Source organism: Chenopodium quinoa, unplaced genomic scaffold (assembly GCF_001683475.1).
Source record: "Chenopodium quinoa cultivar QQ74 unplaced genomic scaffold, ASM168347v1, whole genome shotgun sequence".
NCBI classification, from domain to species: Eukaryota; Viridiplantae; Streptophyta; class Magnoliopsida; order Caryophyllales; family Amaranthaceae; genus Chenopodium; species Chenopodium quinoa.
The window spans coordinates 1364147-1389647 of record NW_018745080.1 but is presented as its reverse complement, the minus strand read 5'-3'; the positions used below and the strand labels follow the sequence as shown (position 1 = coordinate 1389647).

General features: G+C 40.7%; 3 protein-coding genes across 3 annotated transcripts; all 3 read right to left on the bottom strand.

Moving 5' to 3' along the window:
• Window positions 1-505: 505 nt before the first annotated feature.
• LOC110709717 (RING-H2 finger protein ATL28-like) lies at window positions 506-15798 on the bottom strand. Its single transcript, XM_021887945.1, has 2 exons — window positions 15154-15798; window positions 506-1573 (listed from the first exon to the last, which is right to left on the bottom strand). Exons 1-2 carry the CDS (start codon window positions 15687-15689, stop codon window positions 1063-1065), a joined length of 1047 nt encoding a protein of 348 aa, XP_021743637.1. The 5' UTR covers window positions 15690-15798; the 3' UTR covers window positions 506-1062.
• Window positions 15799-18895: 3097 nt separating this feature from the next.
• Window positions 18896-21074, bottom strand: LOC110709798 (RING-H2 finger protein ATL34-like). The gene has a single exon (XM_021888046.1). It carries the CDS (start codon window positions 20670-20672, stop codon window positions 19488-19490), a length of 1185 nt encoding a protein of 394 aa, XP_021743738.1. The 5' UTR covers window positions 20673-21074; the 3' UTR covers window positions 18896-19487.
• A 1803-nt stretch (window positions 21075-22877) lies between these two features.
• On the bottom strand, window positions 22878-25222 carry LOC110709696 (E3 ubiquitin-protein ligase ATL6-like). Its single transcript, XM_021887919.1, has one exon. The coding sequence runs from the start codon at window positions 24745-24747 to the stop codon at window positions 23710-23712; it is 1038 nt and encodes a 345-aa protein (XP_021743611.1). The 5' UTR covers window positions 24748-25222; the 3' UTR covers window positions 22878-23709.
• Between the last annotated feature and the right edge of the window lie 279 nt (window positions 25223-25501).

The window sequence follows — 25501 nt, the reverse complement described above, 5'->3', positions numbered from 1 at the left end:
TCATTAATATTTAGACTAATAAAATTGTTGCTTGATTCCATGAACATTTAATTAATTTCTCTAACGTGGAATAACTTACAAATGTATACAACAAAAAGATGTCTAATGATCATAAAATTTTGACAATGATGTCCAACTTTTTAAGTTATTGCTATGTTCAAGTAAGGATGTTTTTAAGCCGACTATTAATTAACTTATTCGAGATAAATTTGTGAAGATACACATTGTCGAGCTGTTCTTATCATGATTTCAATGTGGTTATCTTTACAACAATGTTCAACGTTTGGATCTTTTGCTATCATCTATATATTACTGGTTTTGAGCCGATTTTTAATTATCTTAATCAAGACAAACAAAATAATATGTATGCATTCTTTCCAAAAAAAAAAATAAAAAAAAAATAAAAAAATGTACGCATGTTCAACTTCTAATTATAAACCACTATAGATCGAAAATGTATCGAACACAATGAATTTTTTTTATAATTAAATATATATTAAAATTTATCAAGAGAGATCAGATTCCATTTTATATCCAAATGGTACTCTACTAGACTACTAGAAACAGAGAGAGTAACATCTCTTCAAGGATCATTTTGTCTTTTAAAAAAAAAAAAGAAAAAAAAAAAAAGATCATTTTGACAAAAGAATTACATTCATTTCTATGTTAGCCTCCTAGACAAAAGAGGCCATCATACGAGTTGAGATTAAGCTTGTTGGCCCCTTAGGCTGAGACTCTACTAGGCTCAAGCCCATCTAATTTTTAGGTGTCTTTTTCCCTGCACGATTAGTGGGAGAACAACAAATAACACAGTTACTAAAAACACCATAAAAGAAAGATTTTTTTTTAAAAAAATAAATATAAAATAGTACTAGGGGATGAAAAATGATGAAAAAAACCCCGCATACCATCTTATCATATGAACTTTTTCTCGATATATTATTGTAACCTTATCGCCCTAATATGACTCCATTTGTACATGTATAATAACACTCGATTTAAATTTCGAGCTCCTAGTTCAGGAATGAGCTAAGAGTGACAACACAAATATATCTCTTACGGCTACAACAACTTAGACGTTACATGGCATGGCGACCTAATTGCACTCTTCATTTGCACCAATATTAATGAAGAATAGTCTACGAATCGATCCGATTTGGAAGAAATAATGCTACTCCAATGTTGTGCATTATTAATTGTTGTATGATAATCACTCTTTGGACTACTCTGTTTAGGAAATAATAGGCTCCTAGAAGTAGTCATAGTAGTTTTATTTTTCCCTACCAAGCCACCTGTTGAGTAAGACCTATGTAACTTTTTTCCAGTGTCACTAGTTACTCTAGGAGTACTAGGACCATCAACACTCAACACTTCTGAATGTACGTTTGATGACCCTTCAATGTTGACTGTAACATGATCATGATCGTGATCGTGATCGAGATCATCGTTGTTTTCATCGAAAATGTGCTGAAAATAACCGCTATGACCAAATCTCTGTGACAATGGACCTGAAGTAGCGTCAAATGCGGAAGACATGCTCACACTAGATCCTTGCCTATGCTCCAAGCTGGACCTGCATGCATGACCAACTTTTAGCTTGTTGTAGTATTATGGCCAGTCCATGCGAACTAATAATCACTTATACTATTTTGAAATATTCATAAAAACTTAATTGTTATATATAGATATACGGAGAAATTAAATTATGGAAATGAACTAACTATATATTTCGTAGTAATTCGTATTTTATAAAGGGTTCAAATATAATAATATGACAATGTGATTATTAATTTTGAACAGTGATAATATATTAAATTATAATCTATATTACCATGTAAGTTGGTTGTTGAGGACTTAGGGTTGACCATTATATAATTGCTATCTGGCAAACAGGCAAAGTAGTAGATTGAGAATTTGGTATGCTTATTTGAAAATCGAAACAAACTAAAGACACGTTGACTTCTTAGTTCTTACAATTGAACAATGTCCCAATTAATTGTACTCGTCAACTGAAACTGCATTCACCAAAAAACACTTTTTACATATTAATTGAGCTTACGTGGTGTTAAGATGAATATATACCATACTTTTGTGTATAATTAATAATGTTGTTGCTTATAAAAATTAGGGTAATGCTATATGCAACCCTAAGGTTTTAGTTATTGCTTCAAATAATGTGTGTATTCATGTGATTGAGACCCAGAATGAAACGTAGAGTAAGAAAAAAAAAATGAGGCAAGAAATTTGGCAAACTGCACAAATAAATTAGGACAAGTAAAAAGGGATGGACGTAATATAGAAATAAATTTTAAAATAAACTAGGGTGACTAACGTGCGCGATGCGCACGCTATATCTAGCCATTTTTTGAAAGCTCTTTCAGTTGTTGGCAACAACAAAATATGTAAGCAAATATTTTTAGTGTTATAAGTGTTTGTACATTATTCTTTTTTTTTTTTTTGATAAATGTTTGTACATTATTCTTAAATGTTATAAATTAAAGGCAATTAACGTTGGCAAATAAGTAAAAATCCATTTAGAGGATATAATGGTCCAAATACTATTCATAAGAGTTAAATCAATAAACCACACAAAGATAAGCTTAAATGCAATTTAAATCATATCAATATATAGGGACATATAGGTAATCAAATATTTTTAAGGATAGATATAATTATCAACACACTATAAATAAGTGTTTTCTCATATTTTTTAAAAGGTAGGGATAATCGAAGTTATTGGAATTTCCTAGTAACATCTATCTAAATTTTAAGATAGGGACAAAGTACAACTCATGAGATGACAAGCAAAGAAATTCTAGTACAGTACTCGTATTTATCCTAAAGTCTCATACTTGTATAATAATAACAAAAATATAATAAAAATGACGATGATAATTTCTTTATTAAATACATGTGAAAATTATATGTACAAGTAATAATCCATATGACCAGACCATTTCCAAATCCTAAAGTTTATACATTATAAGTATAATTTTTATCAACTTTTTTGCAGGTAGCTTAGCTTATTATGAGTATTAATTAGCTTATAAATTTTGGCCTGGTTATCTTAAGTGTTTCGGGTGAAAACAATGGGACCTTGCCGAAGGTCCGCTGAAATGGAGAAGACTGGATTCGGTCCAAGTTATGTTGAGCTGAAGGTTTCCTGCACAGTAAACACACGTAAACTAGCCTCGGGGGTGTTGCCGAGGAAGGCCCCTCTGATGCTAAAGTCAGTACAATGTGTAAGAAGAAGACACTATGCAAGAGAGTTTGTAGCTTGAGGCTTTTTATGGAATATGAATCTATCAATGAATCAGAATATGAATATCTGAATATGAATGTGAATCTATCAATGAATCAGAATATGAATATCTGAATATGAATGTGAATCTCTTTATGAATGAGTCAATATGATGGCTTTTATACCTCATCATACATGGAGAGGTTGGGCCTTAGCCCAATTGGCTTGCTTTGTGGGCTGACCTTTGACTTTTGCACAATTGGAGAGTTGAACCTTGACCTTGGGCTTTTAATTGGATCATTTAGTGCTTAGGCCCAATTTGGACTAAATTGGACCCAAACAACTTGCCCCCCAGACCCGATTTGGAAGGATGACGGGTCGGGTTTGATTTAATTCAGAAAAGGAGGGAAGTAAATGATTTAATTAATCCAAAAATTTGAATTTAAACCGTAATTAATGAGATAACAACGGTTAATGATTGTGGAAGTTGGACGGATAATGGGCAGTTTAATCACAAGATCATGTGTTTAATGGTTACTTAGTGGTGTATTTAAGAGAAATTAAAACGCAAACTCCTCGTATCCCGTACCTGGAGATATAAACAGAGGCGCGTCATTTCTCCTCACTTATTCACCAACACAAACCCAGAATTCTCGAGAGAGAAACCAAGAACCCGCATCAAAACTTCGCAAATTCCCCGAGCATTAAGCTTAGAAACTGAGACTTGCCACTACGAACTCGTAAATCGGCAACTTTCGCTTCAGATTAAGGTAAATTCCTTTGATTTCAGTTTATTTTTCTTCGAATTCGAACTCCTTCCCCTTTTCTTTCGACTAGGAACAGGATTGGGACCTGGAATGGTCAAAGGCCGGAGTCTGACCCTGCTGAAGGGATTAGGGCGACTCCCCTTTCCTCGGCTCCCCCTCAGAGAACGGAGGAGCCGAGCGCTTCTGGACGGGATGATGAAGTTCCCGCTGTCCTTTGGGATATCCTCCCCGGGTTTTCAGAATGGGATAATGCCGAAGTTGCTTCGGCCATGATAAAGAACCGCCCCTACTCATGGTGGGTGGAGAATGCCGATCAATATCGATTTGCCGAGCAAATTGAGTTGCATTACGGCATTTTTGAAGCTGATGGGTATTGGTGCCGAATGCCCTCGGCATCCGATAGAATCCATCGTCCACCCCCGGGGTATGTGGGGGTGTACACAAGACAGCTTCAGTACGGGCTGAGGTTCCCCTTGGACGTATTCGTCCGAGACTTGCTGATCCATTACAACATCTCTCTATGTCAGTTAACCCCCACCAGCATCCGAAGGGTGATGACATACTTATGGGTCTGCAAGTTCTTCAAGTACGTGCCGAACCTGCACTGCTTCAAAAAGCTCCATCGGCTAGTGCCAAATATTCAAAGTGGGCACGGAAGCCATGGTTCTGGGTGGTACCGGATTGAGTCTCGACCCCAATACCTAACCATGTGGTCAAACGACTCTTCAGACAAGGACTGGAGAGGTCAATGGATTTGGGTTAGGGCACCCACAGATCCGGGCCACCCTTGCGTCTTCAGCGCTCCCCGGTACCTTGCTGAGTCTGATCCCGAAATGGGAAGTCTAGGTCCCCCCGCAGATAACGGGGCGGATCCGAACCTGGATCAGCAACATATCTTCGGCAAGCTGCCGAACCGGGGGGGCAGTGGTCGAATGCAGCATATCCCGGAGACTTGGCTCCCCGATACGCATTACGTTTTCCAAGAGAACATGCTAGCAGCTGTTGGCCTCAGCCGAAAGTTTAAGGATGGTAAGCTTCTTCGGCTGGGGCCGAGGCTTTTAATTATCTCTTTTTCTTCTCTCGCTTCGCTTTTTTATGCTGTGCCAATCTATCTGAGCTAACCTTTCCCCTTTCCTTTTTTCAGAGCGGGACGAGACCAACGTTGGCATTAACTACGCTCGTCTTGGTGTCAACCGAGAACGAGTTGTAACTGAACGGGCCCCGTCTATCACTGAGCCGAGGCATAGGGAAGTTCATCTAGACTCTTCCCACTTCCAAATTGAGGCTGTCGCTCTGTATCAGAGGCAGAAGCCTTGGTGGAAGAAGAGAGACCCTTGGTTTCAGCTGCTGGACGAAGAAGCTGAAGCTGCCCGCACAGCCGAAGAGGTTGCACGGGTACTCGAAGCTTGCGAAGGAGGAGAAGGGTCCTCCAGAGCTGCTGAAGCCGAAGCTGCAGCTAAAGCAGCTGAAGAAGACGAGGCTTTGCTGAAGACCTCGGTGAGCTTTCAGACTTAACTTTTTCTTTTTTTCTTTTCTTCTTTTTTTTTTACTCACATTCTTCCTCCCCCCTGTCTGTTACAGTCTGAAGAGAGTAACAGACACAGAGAAGGCAAAGCTCCTGTTCGTCCCGAAGACCAAATACAAGAGTCTTCAGACTCAGATATGGACGAGCAGCCCCTTCTGAAAAGGCGCCGAAGGATGGCCATCATCGGCCCTCATGACTTTCAGCGGAGGCCGATGACCATCGGCGTCGCAATAAGGGAACCCGAGGAAGGCAACGGATCGCCGAGGGTTCCCCAGCCACCACCCCAATCACCTCAAAAGACCCCTCCGCCACCTCCTGAGATGGAGGTGGATCAGAGAACTTCCGAACCTAAGGGAGGGGTCCAAGAAGAAATCAAGAAGAGTGCTGCTGAGCACGAAAATAAGGATGCCGTGATGTCCAGTGCTGAGGGCTTCACGGCAGACATCGCCAGAGAGGTTGAGGCTTTCGTCCTCACCCCTGAAGAAGAGGAGGTCATAGTAATTGACTCCTCTGAGAAGGATGATGCTGAGACAACCAAAGCTAATCAAGCTCCATCGTCATCCTTCCCTTCTTTCCAGACTCTGCATTCTGGAGAAATGGGTTTCTCGGCCCCCCGAATTCCAATCCCAGACCACATCTGGGACCTCATATGGGGTCAGAACCGAGAAGGAGCTGCAGCCTACTTCGGCGATTTTGCTGGCATGTCCGAAGTAGACAGAGCAAGGATCTGGTCGCTGAAGGCCACTGCTGGGATGGGCGAATCCAGCAGATCAGTTCCTGACCCTGCCAGGTCTAACCAACTGCTGATGATGCAGGTAATTTTCCTTGTCTTCATTTCCTCTGAAATTCAGCTCTTTATATTTATTTATTTATTTATTTATTTATTTTTTGTCTTCCTGTTTTCAGTTCGTGCACAATCAGACTCTCACTGTAGAGCTGATAGATACCCTACAAGATAGGGTAGACGCTGCTGTGCACGACAAGAAGGTGGCTGAAGAGGAATTAAAGCTTGCTAAGCTGAAGCAAGCAGCAGCTGAAGAGAAGCAGCAGAAGGGTGAGGAGTATGAGAAAAGAGCTGCTGAAGCCCTCAAAACCTTCTGCGACGCTATGGAGAAGGAAGTTTTTCCCCCACTGATGGAAGGGGAAAAATTCCTCCAGGAGCATATGGGAGTGGACGTCTCCAAATTCAAGGCTGCTGTTGAGAGCCGAATTCAGGAAGGAGCTGCTGCACAAGCTGAAGTGCAGCAACGTCTAGAGGCTCTTGAAGCCAGCCGAATGGCTGCTGAAGAGCTGCTCCTGGCCAAAGATGTCCAACTCTCAGAGGCTGCTGCTGCTGCTGAAGCCCAAAGAGCTAAATTCCAAGAGGCTGAGGATCAACTGATGATCCAGAAAGTTGAGGTGACCCAAGCTCAGACAAAGGCTTTCCAAATTCAGCAAGAGCTGAATGAGCTGAAAGGTTCCTCCTCCAAGCTCGCTGATGAGCTTAAGAAATCCAAGGAAGACTTGGAGGAGACCCAGAAGAAGCTGGCTGATGCTGAGGCTTTACTCAAAGTCCGTGTCTATACCCAAGAGGAATATGAGATGGGTTTCAGAAACGGGTTCCGAGTATGCCGAAGAGTCTGCCTTCATGCTGAGCCGAAGCTGGACTGGTCTAAATGTGCTGAGTGGGTCCAGAATCCCGAAGACCCTCATATGAAGTATGCAACTCCAGCTGAAGCTGAAATCCTTAAGGCTGAGGAAGCCGAAGAGGAAGCTGAGAGAATGGAGTTGGAAGCTGAACAGAGGGAAAGGGAGGCTCGGCAGAGTGCAAAGCCCGCTTCTTCTGCTGCTGGGGCTGAGGCCACCATGGGGCTCAACGCTGATCAGTCTGATCCTCAGGCTGAAGCATAGGAACTCGGGCAGTCGTCTTCAGAATCTTGCGGTTCATCATGTGCTTAACTTTAGACTTGCCGCTTTCTGAATTTTTTGCCTTGTTTTTTGCTTCAGCTTGCCTTGTCGTACAGCAGTTTTATTTTTTTTGCTTATGTACGTATTTCGGCAGCTGTTATTTTCCGCTTGTGGGCGGCTGCCGATACTGAATTATTGAACTTGTAGCTCAATTTTTTAGCATGAAATATTAATATGATGCTCTTTTCTTCAGTTGTTTTATTTTTGAATGCTTTACTGTTTCTGTTTCTTCAATTCTGCCGAACATACTTGCACTGATAGTGCTTCTTGCCCCCCCAGAAATTGAAGTATGACTTCAGCTGAATAAGCAATTTCTTCACTTCTTCAAAATGGGTATCCGAAACACAGGGCCAACTGAAGGCAATGCTTCTGGGATACAAGTCTTACTGAAGATTGACTTCATCTGAAAGTTGGATATCCGAAACACAGGGCCAACTGAAGGCAATGCTTTGGATATTAGCTTTCTGGGATACAAGGCTCAGTTAAGGCAATATCCCAGAATTGTCCATGGACTAATGTCTTTGGAGAACCAGCGTTCTTTAAAAAGACGAGTTTTGTCAGCAATCAAAAACCCAGTTACCCGAAGGCGAAGGTTTCAGACAAGGCTGATTTAAAAATTTTCAACTGTTGCAGTTATCCTTGATTTTCTGTCTATCTTTGAAAAATGGATACCCGAAACACAGGGCCAACTTAAGGCAATGTTTCGGATAATGGCTCTCTGGGATACAAGGCTCAGTTAAGGCAATATCCCAGAATTGTCCATGGACTCATGTCTTTGGAGAACAAGTCTTACTGAAGTTTGACTTCAGCTGAAAGACCAGTGTTCTTTAAAAAGACGAGTTTTGTCAGCAATCTGAAACCCAGTTACCCGAAGGCGAAGGTTTCAGACGAGGCTGAATAAAAAACCCTTAAAGAGTAGATAGAACAAAGAAAATTTTGAAAGGATAAAAAGTTGTAAATATTTATATAAATGGCGGCTCCAAGGCCTTTCATTAGTTCAAAATGTACTTACAAAGATTGTTCTGCCCCGAAGGGTTTACACATGGTATTTTTTCAGTACATCAGCGTTCCAGTGATTTTTCAACTCAGTTCCATCCAACTGCCGAAGTCGGTATGTCCCTGGCTGAAGCTCATCATAAATTTCATAAGGTCCTTCCCATGTAGCTGAGAGTTTCCCATGGATTCGGCCTTTCTGAACTGCAGCAGCATTCCGAAGGACAAGGTCTCCAATTTTGAGAGGTCTTGCATGGACCCTTCGGTTATAAAATTTGCTGATTCTCTACTTATAGGCGGCCATTGTATCTCGGGCTGAGTCTCTTACTTCGTCGAGGAAATCAAGAGATTCCCTCATCAGTCGCTCATTCTCAGCCGAGAAGTGGTGCACTCGAAGGCTCTCAGAGCCAATTTCCACTGGAAGGACGGCTTCGGCACCATACACCAGTTCAAAAGGTGAGTGGCCCGTTGCCTCTTTTTCAGTTGTCCGAAGGGACCAAAGGGTTCCAGGGAGCTCCTCTAGCCATTTGGACTTTTGATCTTCCACCCTCTTCTTGAGGGCATTTAAGATCTGTTTATTTGCAGCCTCGGCTTGTCCGTTACTTTGCGGGTGGCATACCGCTGAATATGCCAGTCTGATGCCGAACTGATCTGTATACCGCTTCAGCGGTAAGTTATCAAATTGTCTCCCATGATCGAAGACAAATACTCTCGGGATGCCAAAGCGAGTGATGATATTCTGCCAGATAAATTTTCTGACAGTTTGCTCTGTAATGTTCGAGGCTGCTTCGGCCTCGATCCATTTACTGAAATAGTCGACACCAACTATCAGCCATTTTTTCTGGTACACAGCCTCTGGAAATGGTCCCAGTATATCCAGTCCCCATTGGGCAAACGGGAGTGGATTAAGGATCGGCTGAAGATCCCTTGCTGGCTGATGGATAACTGGAGCGTATTTTTGACATTTTTCGCATTTCCGAACCAGCTCCTTAGCATCTGCGATCATGGTGGGCCAATAATATCCAGCCCTCAATGCCTTGTGGGCTAAGGTTCTTCCCCCAATGTGGTTCCCACAGATGCCGAGGTGAATCTCCCGTAGGATATAATCTGCATCTGTTGGTCCCACGCATTTCAGCAATGGTGCTGAGAAGGACTTTTTCAGAAGTGCCCCCCTGAAGACAATGAACCTAGAACTGGTTCTCTTCATCTTGGAGGCCAAAGCTTTATCCTCAGGAGTTTCTCCCCGAAGCTTGAAAGCTAGGATGGGGTCCATCCAACTAGGCTCTGAGTCAGCGCAGCACACTTCAGGTGCTTCGTCGACACTTCTCTCTCGACGCACTTCTACATATACAGATCTGTTCAGCTCGGTAAAAGATGAACTAGCAAGTTTGGAGAGTGCATCGGCTTGAGTATTCTGACCCCTTGGGATCAGCTGAACCTCAAAAGTTTTCAGCTCTGCAATAACTGATTTGATCTTGGCAAGATAAGCTATCATGGAGGGCTCTTTGGCCTCGTAGCTGCCACTGATCTGATATGCAACTAGCTGAGAGTCTGTTTTTAAGCAGACATGATCGGCTTCCAAGGAGATGCACAATTGTAGGCCGGCGATTGCTGCCTCATACTCGGCTTCATTGTTCGAGGCCTTAAAAGAAAACTTTAGTGCATACTCAAAGGATTTGCCTTCGGGAGAAGTTATCACTACTCCTGCCCCCGAACCGTTTTCGGTGGAAGACCCATCCGTAAACACGGTCCAGACTTTCTTTTCACTGTCTAGCGCTTCTTGGTATGAGCATTCGGCCAAGAAATCCGCTAGAGCCTGAGCCTTAATGGCAGCCCTCGGACGGTAGCTGATGCTGAATTCGGTGAGCTCAAAAGCCCACTTGGCTAGCCTACCAGATTTTTCAACCTTGCCGAGAACTTTTTCCAACGGCTGATCAGTTAAGACCACTATCTGATGGCAATCAAAATAGGGCCTCAGCTTCCGAGCAGCTACTACTACTACCGCGAAAGCGACTTTCTCGAGTAGAGGATAGCGGGTCTCGGCATCCGTTAGTGTATGACTGACGAAATAGATCGGTTGCTGACTCTTACTCTCTTCCCTCAGCAATACTGCACTGATGGTGGCCGGGCTAACGGCCACATATAGGTATAAAGTTTCTCCTTCAGCTGGGCTAGCCAGCGTTGGGAGTTCAGCCAGATGCTCCCGAAGCTGTTTAAAGGCGTCTTTTTGCTCTTCCTCCCAAACGAGCTCTTTTGTTTTCGGGAGTTCTAGGACTTTGAAGAAAGGTAACCCCTTATCCGAAGCTCTGGAAATGAACCTCGAGAGGGCTGCCATTCTTCCGGTGAGCCGCTGAACATCCCGCTTCGTTTTCGGCTCAGGAAGGTCGAGCGCCGCTTTGACCTTAGAGGGATTGGCATCAATCCCCCTTTTGCTGACCATGAACCCCAGGAATTTCCCTGACTTCACGCCGAAGACACACTTCTTCGGATTCAGCTTCATCTGATGCTTTCTCAAGGTGGCGAAAGTTTCAGCCAGGTCCTTTACATGGTCCTCTAGTTTTTTGCTTTTGACGATCGAATCGTCAACATAGACTTCCATGTTTCGGCCCTTTTGATCGGCGAAAACTTGATCCACCAGCCTTTGATAAGTTGCCCCCGCATTTTTCAATCCGAAGGGCATCATTTTGTAATTGTACACCCCAGCATTCGTGACGAATGTTGTCTTGGCTCGATCGTCGGGGTGCATAAAGATCTGATGATACCCCGAGAATGCGTCCATGAAGCTAAGCAAGGCGTGGCCACTTGTCGAATCGACTAGCTGATCGATTCTCGGCAAGGGATAGAAATCCTTTGGACAAGCCTTATTTAGGTCCGTGAAGTCAACGCACATCCTCCAGGTACCATTGGGCTTCTGAACCATCACCACATTTGCCAGCCATTCTGGATATTGGCAAGGTTCAATGAACCCTGCCTCCAACAATTTTTTGACCTCGGCTGCGATGTCTCGGTTCTTATTGGCGGAGTAATTCCGCTTCTTTTGCTTAACTGGTCGACACGTCGGGTCTACATTAAGCTTATGGGAGATGAGGTCTGGACTTATCCCGGGCATATCAGCTGCCGAGAAAGCAAACACATCTCTGTTGTCCCGAAGGAGCTGAATAAGTTCACAACGGGTGTTTGGATCAAGGTCCATCCCAATTGCTACACATTTCTCACCGTCTCCTTCGGCCAACTGGACTGTTTCAGTCTGTTGGTCCATGTCCATTGCCGATGGACTGGACTCTTCAGAATCTGGCCTGCTGCCAATGTCAGCAGGTGTCCCAGTCTTTGTGTTCTTCGGCTGGCTCTCTGAGTCTTGCGGCTCAACTGAAGAGCTAGCCTTTTCCCTTTCGGGCCCTTTTTCTCTGGGCACAGATCCTTGGGCCGAAGCACTTAGGCCTTTCGGCTTTTTTATGCTTGGCTCTCTTTCTTTTTCTTTCTCCTCCTCATCCTTGTCGTCATCTGGGCGACTACTGGATGGCTTGAGGTAGTTGCACCTTCGGGCGTCCTTTTGGTTGCCCTGTATCCTTTCGGGGAAGCCGGCGTCTGAGACGTAAATCATCAGCTGATGATAAGTTGAGACGACCCCTTGGATCTCGTGAATTATGGGTCTCCCCAAAATCACGTTGTACACTGAAGGAGCGTCGATGACCAAAAATTCAATCATGACGTTCCGGGCTGCCTCATTGCAACCGATGGTGACAGGAAGTGTCACCTTCCCATCTGGATAAGTTGAAGCCCCATTGAACCCGAATACCGGATAGGGTACCGGCGTAAGGTGCTTGGGCTTCAGCTTAATTTGATTGTAGGCCTTTCGGAACAGAATGTTTGCTCCACTGCCACCGTCAACAAGGACCTTACTGACGTCGTGGTTGGCCACCGTGGCGATGATCACCAGCGGATCCTCATGAGGGAACGTAATCCCCCGGCAGTCGGCGGCTGTGAACGTCATGTTCGGCACCGGCGGCTGGGGAGATTGAATGTCAGCGTTGTTCACCTGGTGAGTCAAAGCTCTAAGGTGGCGCTTGTGCTCCCTCCGAGAGTATATTCCTCCCGAGATAACATTGATCGGAGGGAATTTCCCCTCCGGCTTTTTACTGTTTTTCCGGGGGAAATCAAGGTCCTGCCGAGGGTCCTTTGCTGACCTCTCGGATTCTTTTTTCTCGCGGTGATCCGCGATGTATTTTTTCAAGTATCCCTTCCGGACCATGTCCTCTATCTGGTCCTTCAGCTGGATACACTCCTCAGTGTTGTGGCCCGAAGACTCGTGGAACTCACACCACTGATTTTTATTTTTTCGCTGATACCACTCTGGGAGTGGTCTCGGCTTTCGGTAACTCTGCTCCTCCTTCGTCACACTGTAAATTTTGGCGCGTGGAAGAGAGAGCGGAGTGTAGGACTCGTATCTGCCTGTGTATGAGGCAAATCTTTCCTTCTTTGGGTCGTTGGCCAAAGATTGCTCCGGGGCCTTTGACTTTCCCTTTGCCTTATGACCTTGGCCTTCAGACAAGGGTATTTGCCTCTGTTTCCCTCCCCCGGATTGAGGTTGGGTTTTCGCTTTGTTCCATTCTTCGGCTCGGATGAACTTATCCGAAGCACTAAGAGCTTCCTCCAAAGTCTGCGGGGTATGCATGACCATGAAGTCTAGGAACTTTCCTGGCTGAAGGCCATTCTGCATTGCGAAAACGGCTAGCCCCTGGTCCAGCTGGGAGACGCTTGATGACTCGTTACTGAAACGGGTCAGGTAGTCTCGGAGGCTTTCGGTTTCCCCCTGTTGCAGACTCATGAGCTCTGCGGTAGTCTTCTCTCGGCGGTTTGCCGTGGAAAACTTGCTCCTGAACTTGGAGGACAGATCATCCCACCCTGTTATGGAGCCTTGCCTTACTCCCTTGGAGATCCACGCTTGCGCGACCCCCTTGAGAGTGGTTGGGAAATATTTGCACCAAGTCGCCTCGGATCTGGGGCAAAGATGCATATGAGTCTCATACGAGGCCACGTGGTCCTTCGGATCCGTGGTCCCGTCATATGTGATGTGCGAAGGGATTTTAACCGTGGGTACGCGCTCTTCCAGTATCCATTGCTCGAATGGTGAACTAGCGGGTAGCATAACGACCTTGCCCTTGTTCCTAGCCGAAGGGACCGCGCTCCGCCCTCTTAGAGAGGTAGGAGTGGTTTTCGTCCCTGGCTGGGAAGTCTGGGCCTCGGCTGCAGGGAACGAGAGGCGACTACGCACGCTCGGTTCCTGGCCGCCGAGTCGGTCAAGGACGCTTCTGCGAACAGTCTCAGGTTCTCGGTGAGTAGATTCTGGCCGAGAAGCTGAGCTGCTGCTCTTATGCGCTTCTGGTCTTGAGGATGAGGATCCTTTTAAAAATTGAGGGTTCTTTTTCCTCTGTTTTTCATTTTTCCAAGAATCTTCCTCCCACTCTTCCAGTTCCCGGAAGGAAGGAAGCTTCCCACCATCATGGTCTAACTTCCTCCGCTGATGCCGGGTATGCGGAGGAGTTCGATCACGAGGTGGTGGCATATTTTGTGCCCTCATCGCCTCCATGAGTACTGCCAGCGCTCTTGCCACCTCTTCCGAGCTGGGCCCCGTCAAAGGGGTCCTCGGCCGAGTGTGGGAGTGAGGGCGCGCAGCCGATGGTTGGCTTTGGGACACTGAATATGTCCTATGATCGGACTGACCCCTGCTAGACCGAGAGTGGCCCGGCTTATATTGAGAGTCTTGAATTACGGGAGATAGGGAATCCTCCTTGTATGATCCTCCCCCCGAGCCGGCACCCTTGGGAGAGTTTCGGTCCGGCGAGGGCGATGGTGTTTTAGGCTTTTCGCCCGCTCCTTGACGGAGGCTTTTGCTCTTGCGGTTCTTAGCCATTGCTGCTAAGATAATTGCAAGATGATCTTGGTTAGGAATTTGGCTTAAAGATTTTTGAAAGTCTTCCCCACAGACGGCGCCAAATTGTTTCGGGTGAAAACAATGGGACCTTGCCGAAGGTCCGCTGAAATGGAGAAGACTGGATTCGGTCCAAGTTATGTTGAGCCGAAGGTTTCCTGCACAGTAAACACACGTAAACTAGCCTCGGGGGTGTTGCCGAGGAAGGCCCCTCCGATGCTAAAGTCAGTACAATGTGTAAGAAGAAGACACTATGCAAGAGAGTTTGTAGCTTGAGGCTTTTTATGGAATATGAATCTATCAATGAATCAGAATATGAATATCTGAATATGAATGTGAATCTATCAATGAATCAGAATATGAATATCTGAATATGAATGTGAATCTCTTTATGAATGAGTCAATATGATGGCTTTTATACCTCATCATACATGGAGAGGTTGGGCCTTAGCCCAATTGGCTTGCTTTGTGGGCTGACCTTTGACTTTTGCACAATTGGAGAGTTGAACCTTGACCTTGGGCTTTTAATTGGATCATTTAGTGCTTAAGCCCAATTTGGACTAAATTGGACCCAAACATTAAGTATTGATGCACATATATGTAAACTAATAAATACTCTAGCTTATTCATATTAGAGCCAAAATTAAACAATTAATCCTAATAAATTTATAATTAATCAGTTATCTAGTTATAGAATTATAGTTAAGATCATGTAACACTTAAGAGTTATAAAAAAAAAAAAAAATCGAACCTGCAAATCGGGCAAGTAACATGAGAAGAGAGCCAAGGCGCAATGCAAGAAGGATGAAAAACATGGAAACAATCAGGCAAAATACGCAACACCTCTTGATCCTTAAACTCGCTAAGGCACACGGCACACTCGAGCTGCCGGTCCTCCTCTTTAAGCCGGTGCATTTTAGCCTCGGAGAATCGTAGCGAAGGAAGTGACTCTATCTCCTCCGCATCCAAACCACGTTCCTCCCGCTCATGCTGGTAGTGTAGGGGGAGGTTCCGGTCACGAAAATGGCGTACGCATAGCGCTATACCGGCTGCTACTAGGAAGAACCCTATGTAAAGGACTATGATAAGAGGTGTTGACCACCATTTTTTTGGTTTTCCATCTTCAGCAAATGCCAAAGATGGTGATAGAAGTAAAAGAAGCACAATAAAATGATCTTTCCTCATTATTTTTTCAATATTTTTTAAAGTTTTTTTTAGTGCGTAACTTTGTGTTTGTTGGTTTAGTTGTTGCATGCTTAGGTAGATAGTAGTGGTGTTACATAACATGTATAGAGTAAGTTTTTCAGTCTATGTACCAAACATGGTCAAGTTGGATCATAATTTGATTTTAATAGATTAGTTAGTTATTAATTAATTAATTTTTCACATGTTAAGGTGCATGATTGGGTATTGGTGGTCATCTTGTAACTTCGTATAATCGGAGAGGTTGCATATTGTTTGACTATGAATTGGTAAACGGTGTCCCCTCTTAATTAGTTTGGGGCCAAGTATAACTAAGATTATTTAATTTATTTGTTAATCTAAGTTTACATATATATACTCTTTTTAAACAACCAAAGTCTTAAGATGAGGTTATCATTTACATACATAAGCCTCACTATCTTACTTTCTCTATTCACCACACATTTTCATTCTCCATTCTTGGCCCATTTCCCTTCCTTCAGGATCGAATTCATTAGGCTAATCTATACTCAGCTACGTCTTTTTATTAGTAACTATTTTACGTTGACTTTTGTATTGTTTTAGATTTCTACATGCGTGGATCATGTTTATTACAAAATTATTACGGAATAATAAAGTATGTAACAACAACTATTAAAACGTATTATGTAAAAAGTTATTAGATATTTTTATATGTATGTTTTCTAATTTACGTAATTGATATTTTTTTGTATGATTTTTATTTATTAATTAGTGGTTATAAATCTTACCTGTATTGCCTAAGTTGTTATTTACTGTTTTTGTCATTTAGTTAAGTACTCTAAATTATCTTGAAGTAATGAATGCATAAATCATCAGCAGTAGTGGACAGTAGTGATTGTACTGGGAGTTGTAGAGAGTAGTGGCCACATATGCAAGTGTGTGTGTGAAGGTGTGTAATCCATGTTTGAATTAATGTGACCGAACTTTAATGATTTAAGGTTTATGGGCTACACTCTAAGGCCCACGACAGGAGGAGAGCCCACTAATTTCACACATAAGAAGATAAGTGAGGTGCTGAGGTCTATCTTAAATCTGTTCCATATTATTTGACACGTTTCGCTTTCGTCACTATTTACATAACTTATTTTAACTTTATTCTCTAATTAATCCTTAAGAAAATATAAATAGAATGTTTGATTTATCTTAACGTCTATTTTTTAAATATCAAATTTTGTTAAATATAAAATTATAGACAATAGACGCAAAATATTATTTTCCTCTAATAAGTACTCAAATTTACACTTAATTATTTTGCTAAATTACCCAAAATAAAATAAAATCCAACCTGCATACGGGGCACGTGACATGAGAAGCAAGCCAAGGCGCAATACAATGAGGATGAAAGACGTGAAGGCAATCAGGCAAAATGCGCAACACCTCTTGATCCTTAAACTCGCTAAGGCACACAACGCACTCTAGCTCCTGCTGCTCTCCTTTTTCATTTCTATACATTTTTATCTGTGCGAACCTAAGCGACGGAAGCGAATCAATCTCCTCCACGTCCAACCCAGCCGCACGCTCAACGTTATCGTTGTCGAGTTGGTCGCGACGCTCACGGGAACGCCTTATAAATATCGCCAAAGCCGCGGCGAATACGATGAACCCAATATATACAATTGAGATGAGAAAGGTTGACCACCATGCTGATTTACCCTTCTCAGCTGATACTAAAACAGGTGAGATTACTAATAGAAGCAAATACAATGAATTCTTTCTTCCCATTTAAGTTGGTTAGGAAAATTAAAGTAGGAAAACTTTTATGAACAAAATTAACAATCCTTAACAGTAGTAGTACATGAATTATTAGGTAGGACAATAGTATTGATTTATATATATAGTACGTGGTTACTGGCTAGCATGTATCGTTACGTGCATAGAAGTATAATGATATTCCAAATATATGAATGTACTGTAATCTACAATTATATGCACCAATAAACATGCCAATTTCGGGTAGTTTGATGATTTAATTAGAAAGATTTTCATCTAATGCTTCAGGCGTGGTAGTCATTTAGTCATTGACCTATTACGTTGCTATTACAGAAATGTAAATTAAACAATTGTGTTAATTATTGGAACTTGGAAGTATATTTTAAAAGTAGATGCGAGTATTAATGTATTATGGTACAAATTTCTTATTTTTAGCAAGTATAGTACTTATTATGCTACTAGCCTACAACAGAGTACCTTCATTTTCAAGTAACAACATTTGACTTTTTGCGGCATATATATATGTACTTTTTGTCACAATAAAAGTGCATCAATTGCAATTGTTACAATAATTTTGGTAAAAAAGAATGATAGCAAGTGGGTTGTTAATAATGTGTATGTGATTATATAGAAAGTACGGAGTAAGATTTATGTTTAAAAGAAAATAAAGAGGAAATGAGAGAGAAAGAATAATGGGCAAATATTTGTAAAATGAATGAATTTATTGTAGAAGTTATAGAAAGTCTTACCATCCTAGCTAATCAGCAAATTACTTCATTAGAGAAATACGGGAAATATTAACTCTAAAAAATAATAGGAAAATCAATAAGACCGCATGGGGCATATGAATACACGATTATCGTGGGAGTATTCAACATGGAGGATTGGATTCGGGTTGTCAATGACCAACTTTAAAACACGACTTGTCACATGTTTTTTATATTGATTATTAGAAATTGAATTTTCACGTTCCCTTCTTTAAAATCTTCCTTAATAGAGACAAATGAAAATTTCAAACATATTCTAAATTTTTTGTTTTTTCATTGAAATTACATGATGTTAATTACTCCGTAATTGAATGAAGTTAAAGTAACGGTAAACCAAATCAGATCAGATGTTGTGGGATTTAGTCGATTCACAAATGCCAACATAATATAAAGTGAAATTAAAAATTGTATTCATGTTAGGACAGATTTCAGATGGCCACAATAAAATTGTGACCATTGTATTAAATCAAATTATAACCGTACCGTTCATTTCTATTGACTAATATAAACCGTTGACATGTTTTGTTTTTTTTTTTTTTTTTTAAAAAAAAATTGACCAAAAAAGAATTTTAAAAAAAAATCACATTTTTATTAGTTACTTCTCTTCAATCTTTGTTCGTGTGTCATGTATACTGATTATAATGATTGGCTATCCAACTATTATTGTCGTCTTCACTATATTTTTTTCTTCAATCCACTCTTTGCTTTACTCAATATGTCTTTAACTTCTTATGGCTTTATTTGGGGCTAAATAGTTGGAAGTTAGGAAATTGATTTCAAATAATAACAGTTAGATATTGGCAATTGCCAAGTTCCATCTGTATTTCATTATATGTGTTTTTTGCGCATAGTGCTATGCTATGGCATTAGGTCAGATATTCAAATAGAGTTGCTTGGATTTTTTTGCAATATGTATCCATTTTAAAATAAGGAAAACAAAGAAGAAAGATTGAAGAGAAGTAAAGGGAAAAAAAAAAACTGAATTAACAAAGAAGAAACTAAAACAGAAAACTGATAAGAACGTGATAATTTTTTTTTAAAATAAAGTAAAAAGATAAAAAGTAAATCATATCAACGGTTCACATTAGTCAATAGAAATAAATGGCTACGATTTAATTTAATACAATGGCCACAATTCGAATTAGTATGTAATTTGACACTCAAATTATTAATTTTATAAATAAATAAAAAATGAGTTAGACCTTGTTGCTATACCTGTTTTACTATATGTAATACCCCTTCATATATTCATCAATCATCATTACAAAAATCATACTCATATACATTTAAAAAAAAAAATGTCATAAACAAAATTTCAACCGCCCAACCAGTCACAATCCAAAAATTACAATAATACTCAAAGTTCATTGACCAAATTAAACAACTAATGATGATCTAATTCGATTTCTTGCGACGTAGGATTGCACCATAATCTATCCGATGACCGTTCACCTATGTCATCACATCGAACAATACGGTTCAATGGTGATTTCTTTGGTGATTTCATTGATTTAAAAAAACTCCGAGGACTTCTCATGATCACCCCTAAATTATTATTGTTATTGCTATTGCTACCTTCTGCCATCCCGGTAGATCCTGACCGGGAAATAAAAGGCGGACTCATAGTAAACCGCCATTGGTCCGGTTTACCTGGTATTGTAGCACAACTATTACTCCTCCTAGACCGGTACCCGGTCCGTGGACTAACCATTGCAGGGGGTAGACCACTTAAATTATTTATATTCCTTAACTTGTTACGTAACTCGTCAGGTAACCTTAACGTATACTTCTCACGATCTTCAACCAATGAACGACCCGTCGAATGTGACCTAGGGAAAAATCCCCTACGTTCACCCACACCATTAATTGTGTCTAGTGTTGGACTTTTTAATATAACCTCTGGAGATGATCCTACATGAACGATCACGTCATCCCCTTGATCGTCACCACGAGGAGGTTGCGAAACTTGATCCGAGGACGTGTCCAATTCATCCTCGTACGGTTGTAGGAGTACTTGCGCTAACGACTTAGGAGAATTTGGACGGTCAACTTGAATTTCCAAATTTGCCCTACAAACAGGACAAGTGAGGTTGGATGCAAGCCAAGGTGAAATGCAATGAGGATGAAACACGTGGCTACATCTAGGTAACAACCTCAAATGTTCATGGTCAACGAACTCGTTTAAACATATTGCGCACTCTAACGGCGTCGTTTTACTAATCAAGTGGACTTTAACATCGGAAAATAAAAATGTAGGAAAATCCGCTGTTATAGAAGGGTCAAGTCCACGGGGATTTTCCCTCCTCCGTATTCCACCATCGTCGCCTTCGCCGCCTTCTTGAGTGCCACCGTAGATGTAGGCGCTGAAGCAAGAGATGAATGGACGGACGCAGCAAGTGAGGACACCGAAGGAGACGACGACGATGATGATGATGATGGCATTGATGGGTAAAGGTGAGTCGTAGTTGTCTGAAGTTGGTGATGGTTGGGCTGTTGTTGTGTATGGAAGGGTGAGTAATAATAAGGCAAATAGAAAGAGGGTGCGATGAAAGTGGTTAAGGTAAGGCATATCATGCCACTCCCTTTGTGAGTTGAGATTGATTATAAGAGTTATTAATGAAGGATTTGGCGTGGTGTGGGTTGAGATGTTAAGATAACGAAGGAAATTAGGAGTAGTCAATAACTTGTCATTATTATTTTTTATTTTATGTTTAAGGAATCACAATGTAATAAAGAAGATGATCTTATATGTATTATTGATTTATATACGAGTGTAGTTTAAAATAATTTAATTGGCTATGCAATAATAAAATTATAAAAGAGATCAAAATTAAAGTTAAAAATATGTAAGAAAATGTGGTCACGTAACAAAAGTACACACAATATTTCACATTTCTGGTCAATCAACCAACCCGTTGTATTCCCTCATGGATCTGACCTCCTCCCTTTTTCTTCTTCCGTCTCTTTTATGTTTTAATTTTCCCCTTCGAATTGTTAATGAGTTATATGATCCTATCACATTTTTATTTAAATCAACAAGAATAATCCCAACTATTGCTTTCCTTCTCATTTTATTCCCAACTATATTGATTGATGGGCCTAGTACAATGTTGTGTAATACAGTGATTCAATTATCTGAAAGATAATTTTCAGATATGTCAGGTCTCATCTATGTTACAAAATATATACAAACTGCGTTTTACGAGTGAATGTTAGTTAAAGTTTTGAGGTGGAATTCAAGTCTTGGGATCAAAAACACTATATCACGTCCAGAGGCCCTTGCTACTCTTTTCTCATACACCCTTAAAAAAAGAGGGGGGGGGGGGGTGGGGGGAAATTAACAACTGCGAGCAAATTTATGAAAGTAAACAACATAAAATATTCAGATTAAAGATTGGTGATAAACATAATCTATCCTTTATCTTAAAGTTTTGCTTGTTATGTGGTATCCTATTTAATTTATTATGGAAGGAGAATTGCAAGATATACAAAAGGTTTTGAATCAGCTTAGTTAGCAAATTGATAACGTAGAAACTTGTACAAACTTGAGGTTGAGTATGATAAATAATTAATTATATAAAATCTTTCAAACAAGTATCATTTTAGCACATATAATTAATTTAGTTTACTAGTTCATTCATGTGCAGAACGCCAAATGTAACAATATATAAGCGTGCTTATGTTATTAACAACCTATTAAACACAGCCTAATCTCTTCTCTAAAAAACAGCCTTAAGTTGTCTGGATAAACAATACCTATCTTAATCAATTATAAATAAGATATTTTGAAATAAATTGAGATATTTTAATTTCAACAAGTGGTTAAACGATGACTGCATCTTAATGATTCCTTTTTTTTTTTTTTTTTTTTTTTTTTTTAAAGAGTAGTTAATTATGCGGTCAACTTTAGTACTTTGTACTCTATTTGTTTCTTATTATTCAGCTCACTAGATGTATATTCTTGTTTCTATGAAATTTTGATGAAATGAATGGGTATAAGAAGAGGATAAAGTATATATAATAGAGCCGCAATGTAAAAAGGAAAGTATTTGTATGAAAAAGGGTGAACAGAGTAAGAAAGAGTATACATAAATATTATGGGGGGATGAGGATGGTAACATGCATGGGAAGTTTTAGTTGGGAAAAAAATATCTAGCAAATGTTTAAAATAAACACAAATTTTAATATGTGGCTAGTCACACGTCACACCGTATAACCAGCCATTATAGGAGTTACTTCATTAATATTATAAGGATTACCCATTCAATTTTTAAGGGTTACTTCGTTAGTTTTGGTGCAAATGTTTGGAGTTACTTCGTTAGTGTTATAAGAGTTATTTCGTCAGTGTTATAGGGGTTACTCGGTCAGTCTTACAAGGGTTACTCGATCAGTGTTATAGGGGTTATTTTGTTCTTTTACAAACGGTCACACGGTGTAGCCAGCCACACCCAAAACGCACGGTAAAATAAATAAATAAACAAACAAATAATGTGGCGACGAACAAGAATTTGACAAATGGCAATAAAATTTTTTTTATGATATCTCACTTGTATATTCCGACTTTGGGCAAACATTATCAGCTTGGCCAACGTGTTTGCCTTTCCCAATCTAAACTATATACAAGTAAGAGAATATGAAGCCGGCTAATCTCTTAATTATGAGATAGTGAGTGTTAGATAAATAGATAATGATATAAAACCATACCATAAGGAAGTTATTAGTAACCGCTAAGCTAGCAACCAACCTAATTAATAATTATAAAAGACTAATTAAATAAACAAATCCCTAATTCCAAGCTTAGGATCCAATAGCTCTATCATAAATCGTTGACATGCTTTTAAAGACTTCATCAAACTACATGACAGTATACTTCATATGTATGTAATTGAACAAGAAGACAAAATTAAAATAACAAAAAAAAATCTTCTGTAATAATTGAATTATATACAATGACATCTCAAAATTAAACCATATATGAAATTACAATTTCCTCCCCTAGACACCCAACTAAAAAAGGTCTTCCTTTGGTTAAAGTTCCTCCACAAATACTGTGTATTAAACTCCAATTCAACTATAAACACATATATTCCCTATATATCCTTTGTTCCCCACCAACCACACGGATTCGAACCAATAATGAGCAACTCTTCGTTGGCAAAATCACTAGTTGATCAACTTTCACCCTGGCCGGATTATCAATAATCCGACCGGGATTAGGAACATATTGACCCATATTAAATTTCGAACTTTTGGGCTTTTTGTCTTAAGCCCAAAGCCTAATACCAAATTATGAAGAGATTACCAACCTCAAATTTTGGTTGAACCCAGCTCAACTCCTTGCTAAGCTAGTAAAAACTAACAAGACTTTTTTGGGGGTTAAATTCAACATGATTCATGATCAACTCTTTTGATGATGAACCTCCGATTCGAGCTGTTGAAGCGTTGGATTAGCCCTTAACCGATCCGACGATCGCTCACCAATGTCATTACATCTACCAACATGGTGTAACGGCGATTTATTCGGCGATCTCATTGACTTCAATAAATTTATTGGACTTCTTAATATTCCCCCTGACACATTGTTATTGCCACTAGTATTATTTTTACTAGGGTTGTGTAGCTGCAATCCATGGCAACTTCCGATTTCGGGTACCCGGCCGGGAAATAAAAGGCGGGCTCATTGAAAACCGCCACCGGTCGGGTTTCCCTTGCATTGTACCACAACCAACACTACTAACACGGTACCCAATTCTTGGACTAACTATAGCAGCTGGTAGACCACATAATTGATTACCATCATTTACTAACTTGTTACGTACCTCATCCGGCAACCTTAGCGTAAATCTCTCACTATCTTCGACTAATGAATGACCCGTTGAATGTGACCTAGGTAATCTTATCATACGACCGCTCTCACTTAATCCCTTCATAATATCCTGTATAGGACTCTTAGCCGTTATCTCTGGTGGCGGTTCAACTCGTACGATCACATCCCTGGGATGACTGTCGTTTTGGTTTAAACCATGGTTGGACGGCTCTGATTCGTCCCCTGAAGACGGTTGCTCGAACCGTTGGTGGAAATTGATGGTTCTTTGATCATGGACCGGAATCTCCAGGTTCGCTCTACAAACCGGGCACGTGACGTGGGAGGCGAACCATGGACCAACGCAATGAGGATGAAACACATGGTTACATTTAGGCAACAATTGTAATATTTCATTGTCAGTGAATTCTGTTATACAAATTGCGCACTCTAACGACGTAGTTTTGCCTACGCGGTGGACTTTAACGTCGGAGTACAAAAATGTAGGGAAAGAGTTTATTATAGTAGGGTCGAGTCCACAGGGAGGATGTCGTGTTTGCCCTCCTATATGATTTCCAACACCACGGCGACCACCTCCGTAGGCACGAAAGCCGAAGCAAGCGAGGAAGTGGCGGAGGTAGACGGATATGAACCCGACCGAGAAGAAAACGATGATCATGACAATGAGGGCAGTGGCCATAGGGGAGTTGTAGTTTTGGTTAGAGTCAGGCCATGGTGGTGGTTGTTGGGCTTTAATTGGTGAGGTGAAGACGACGACGGAGGCGACGAGGATGAAGCAGAGATGATTGACATGAGGATGGGTATGGGAAGTACAAGGCATGCCCACTCCTTGTTCGAGTGGAGGAGAGGGAAAGGAAATGTTGTTTGAAAGAGATTAAGGGTAGTGGTTTAGGTGGAAGAGTTTATAAGATTGCAATAATAATGAAAATGTGGTGGATAACAAGAATGGTAATCAAGGTATGGTGTTGACTTAAAAAATGGGTCCCATTTTTTGTTTTTTTAGTAATTCTTATATGTTGTCCGATGTATTAATATAGAGTTAGGAACAATCTAAAGGTAATTTTATCACACTATTTTTTTGGTTTATAATCCTTCTATCCTTTGTGTTTTGCCCCAATTTCTATGTTAGTTTGTCTTTTTTTTTTGCCCCTTCTATTTTTAGATATATGGGATTACATATTTACTCTCACAAACAACCCCATTAATCCTACCAGTTTTCCCACTCAGCCACTCATTATTTTTTTTCCAACTAAAATTAATCCTACCACATTTCTCTCATAAAGCAAAAAATAAGAGACGGAGAGAATATCATTATAAAATACCTACCTGAGTAAACATGCTATTATCTTCCGGTGCACCTACATATAGTACACTCGATGCAATTAAGAATCTGTCATTTGGGTGCACCTATTAATAGTACACTCTATGCATATAAGAATACCGTTTTCGTTGGGATTTGTGTCATGATTATGGATAATTTTTTTGCATGACCACACAAAGTGTGTTCTACCTTGTAAAACTTGTAAATCCTATTGCATTCATTATAATTACTATAAGGTCCTACCTGAGAAAAA

Bases quoted from the DNA above. Each gene is read 5' to 3' on its own strand.
- LOC110709717 (XM_021887945.1), bottom strand. From the start codon at position 15,689: ATGTTATGTAACACCACTACTATCTACCTAAGCATGCAACAACTAAAC. The intron at 1,574-15,153 runs GTTCGATTTTTT...TCATGCATGCAG, and splicing joins GTTACTTGCCCGATTTGCAG to GTCCAGCTTGGAGCATAGGC.
- LOC110709798 (XM_021888046.1), bottom strand. From the start codon at position 20,672: ATGCCTTACCTTAACCACTTTCATCGCACCCTCTTTCTATTTGCCTTA.
- LOC110709696 (XM_021887919.1), bottom strand. From the start codon at position 24,747: ATGCCTTGTACTTCCCATACCCATCCTCATGTCAATCATCTCTGCTTC.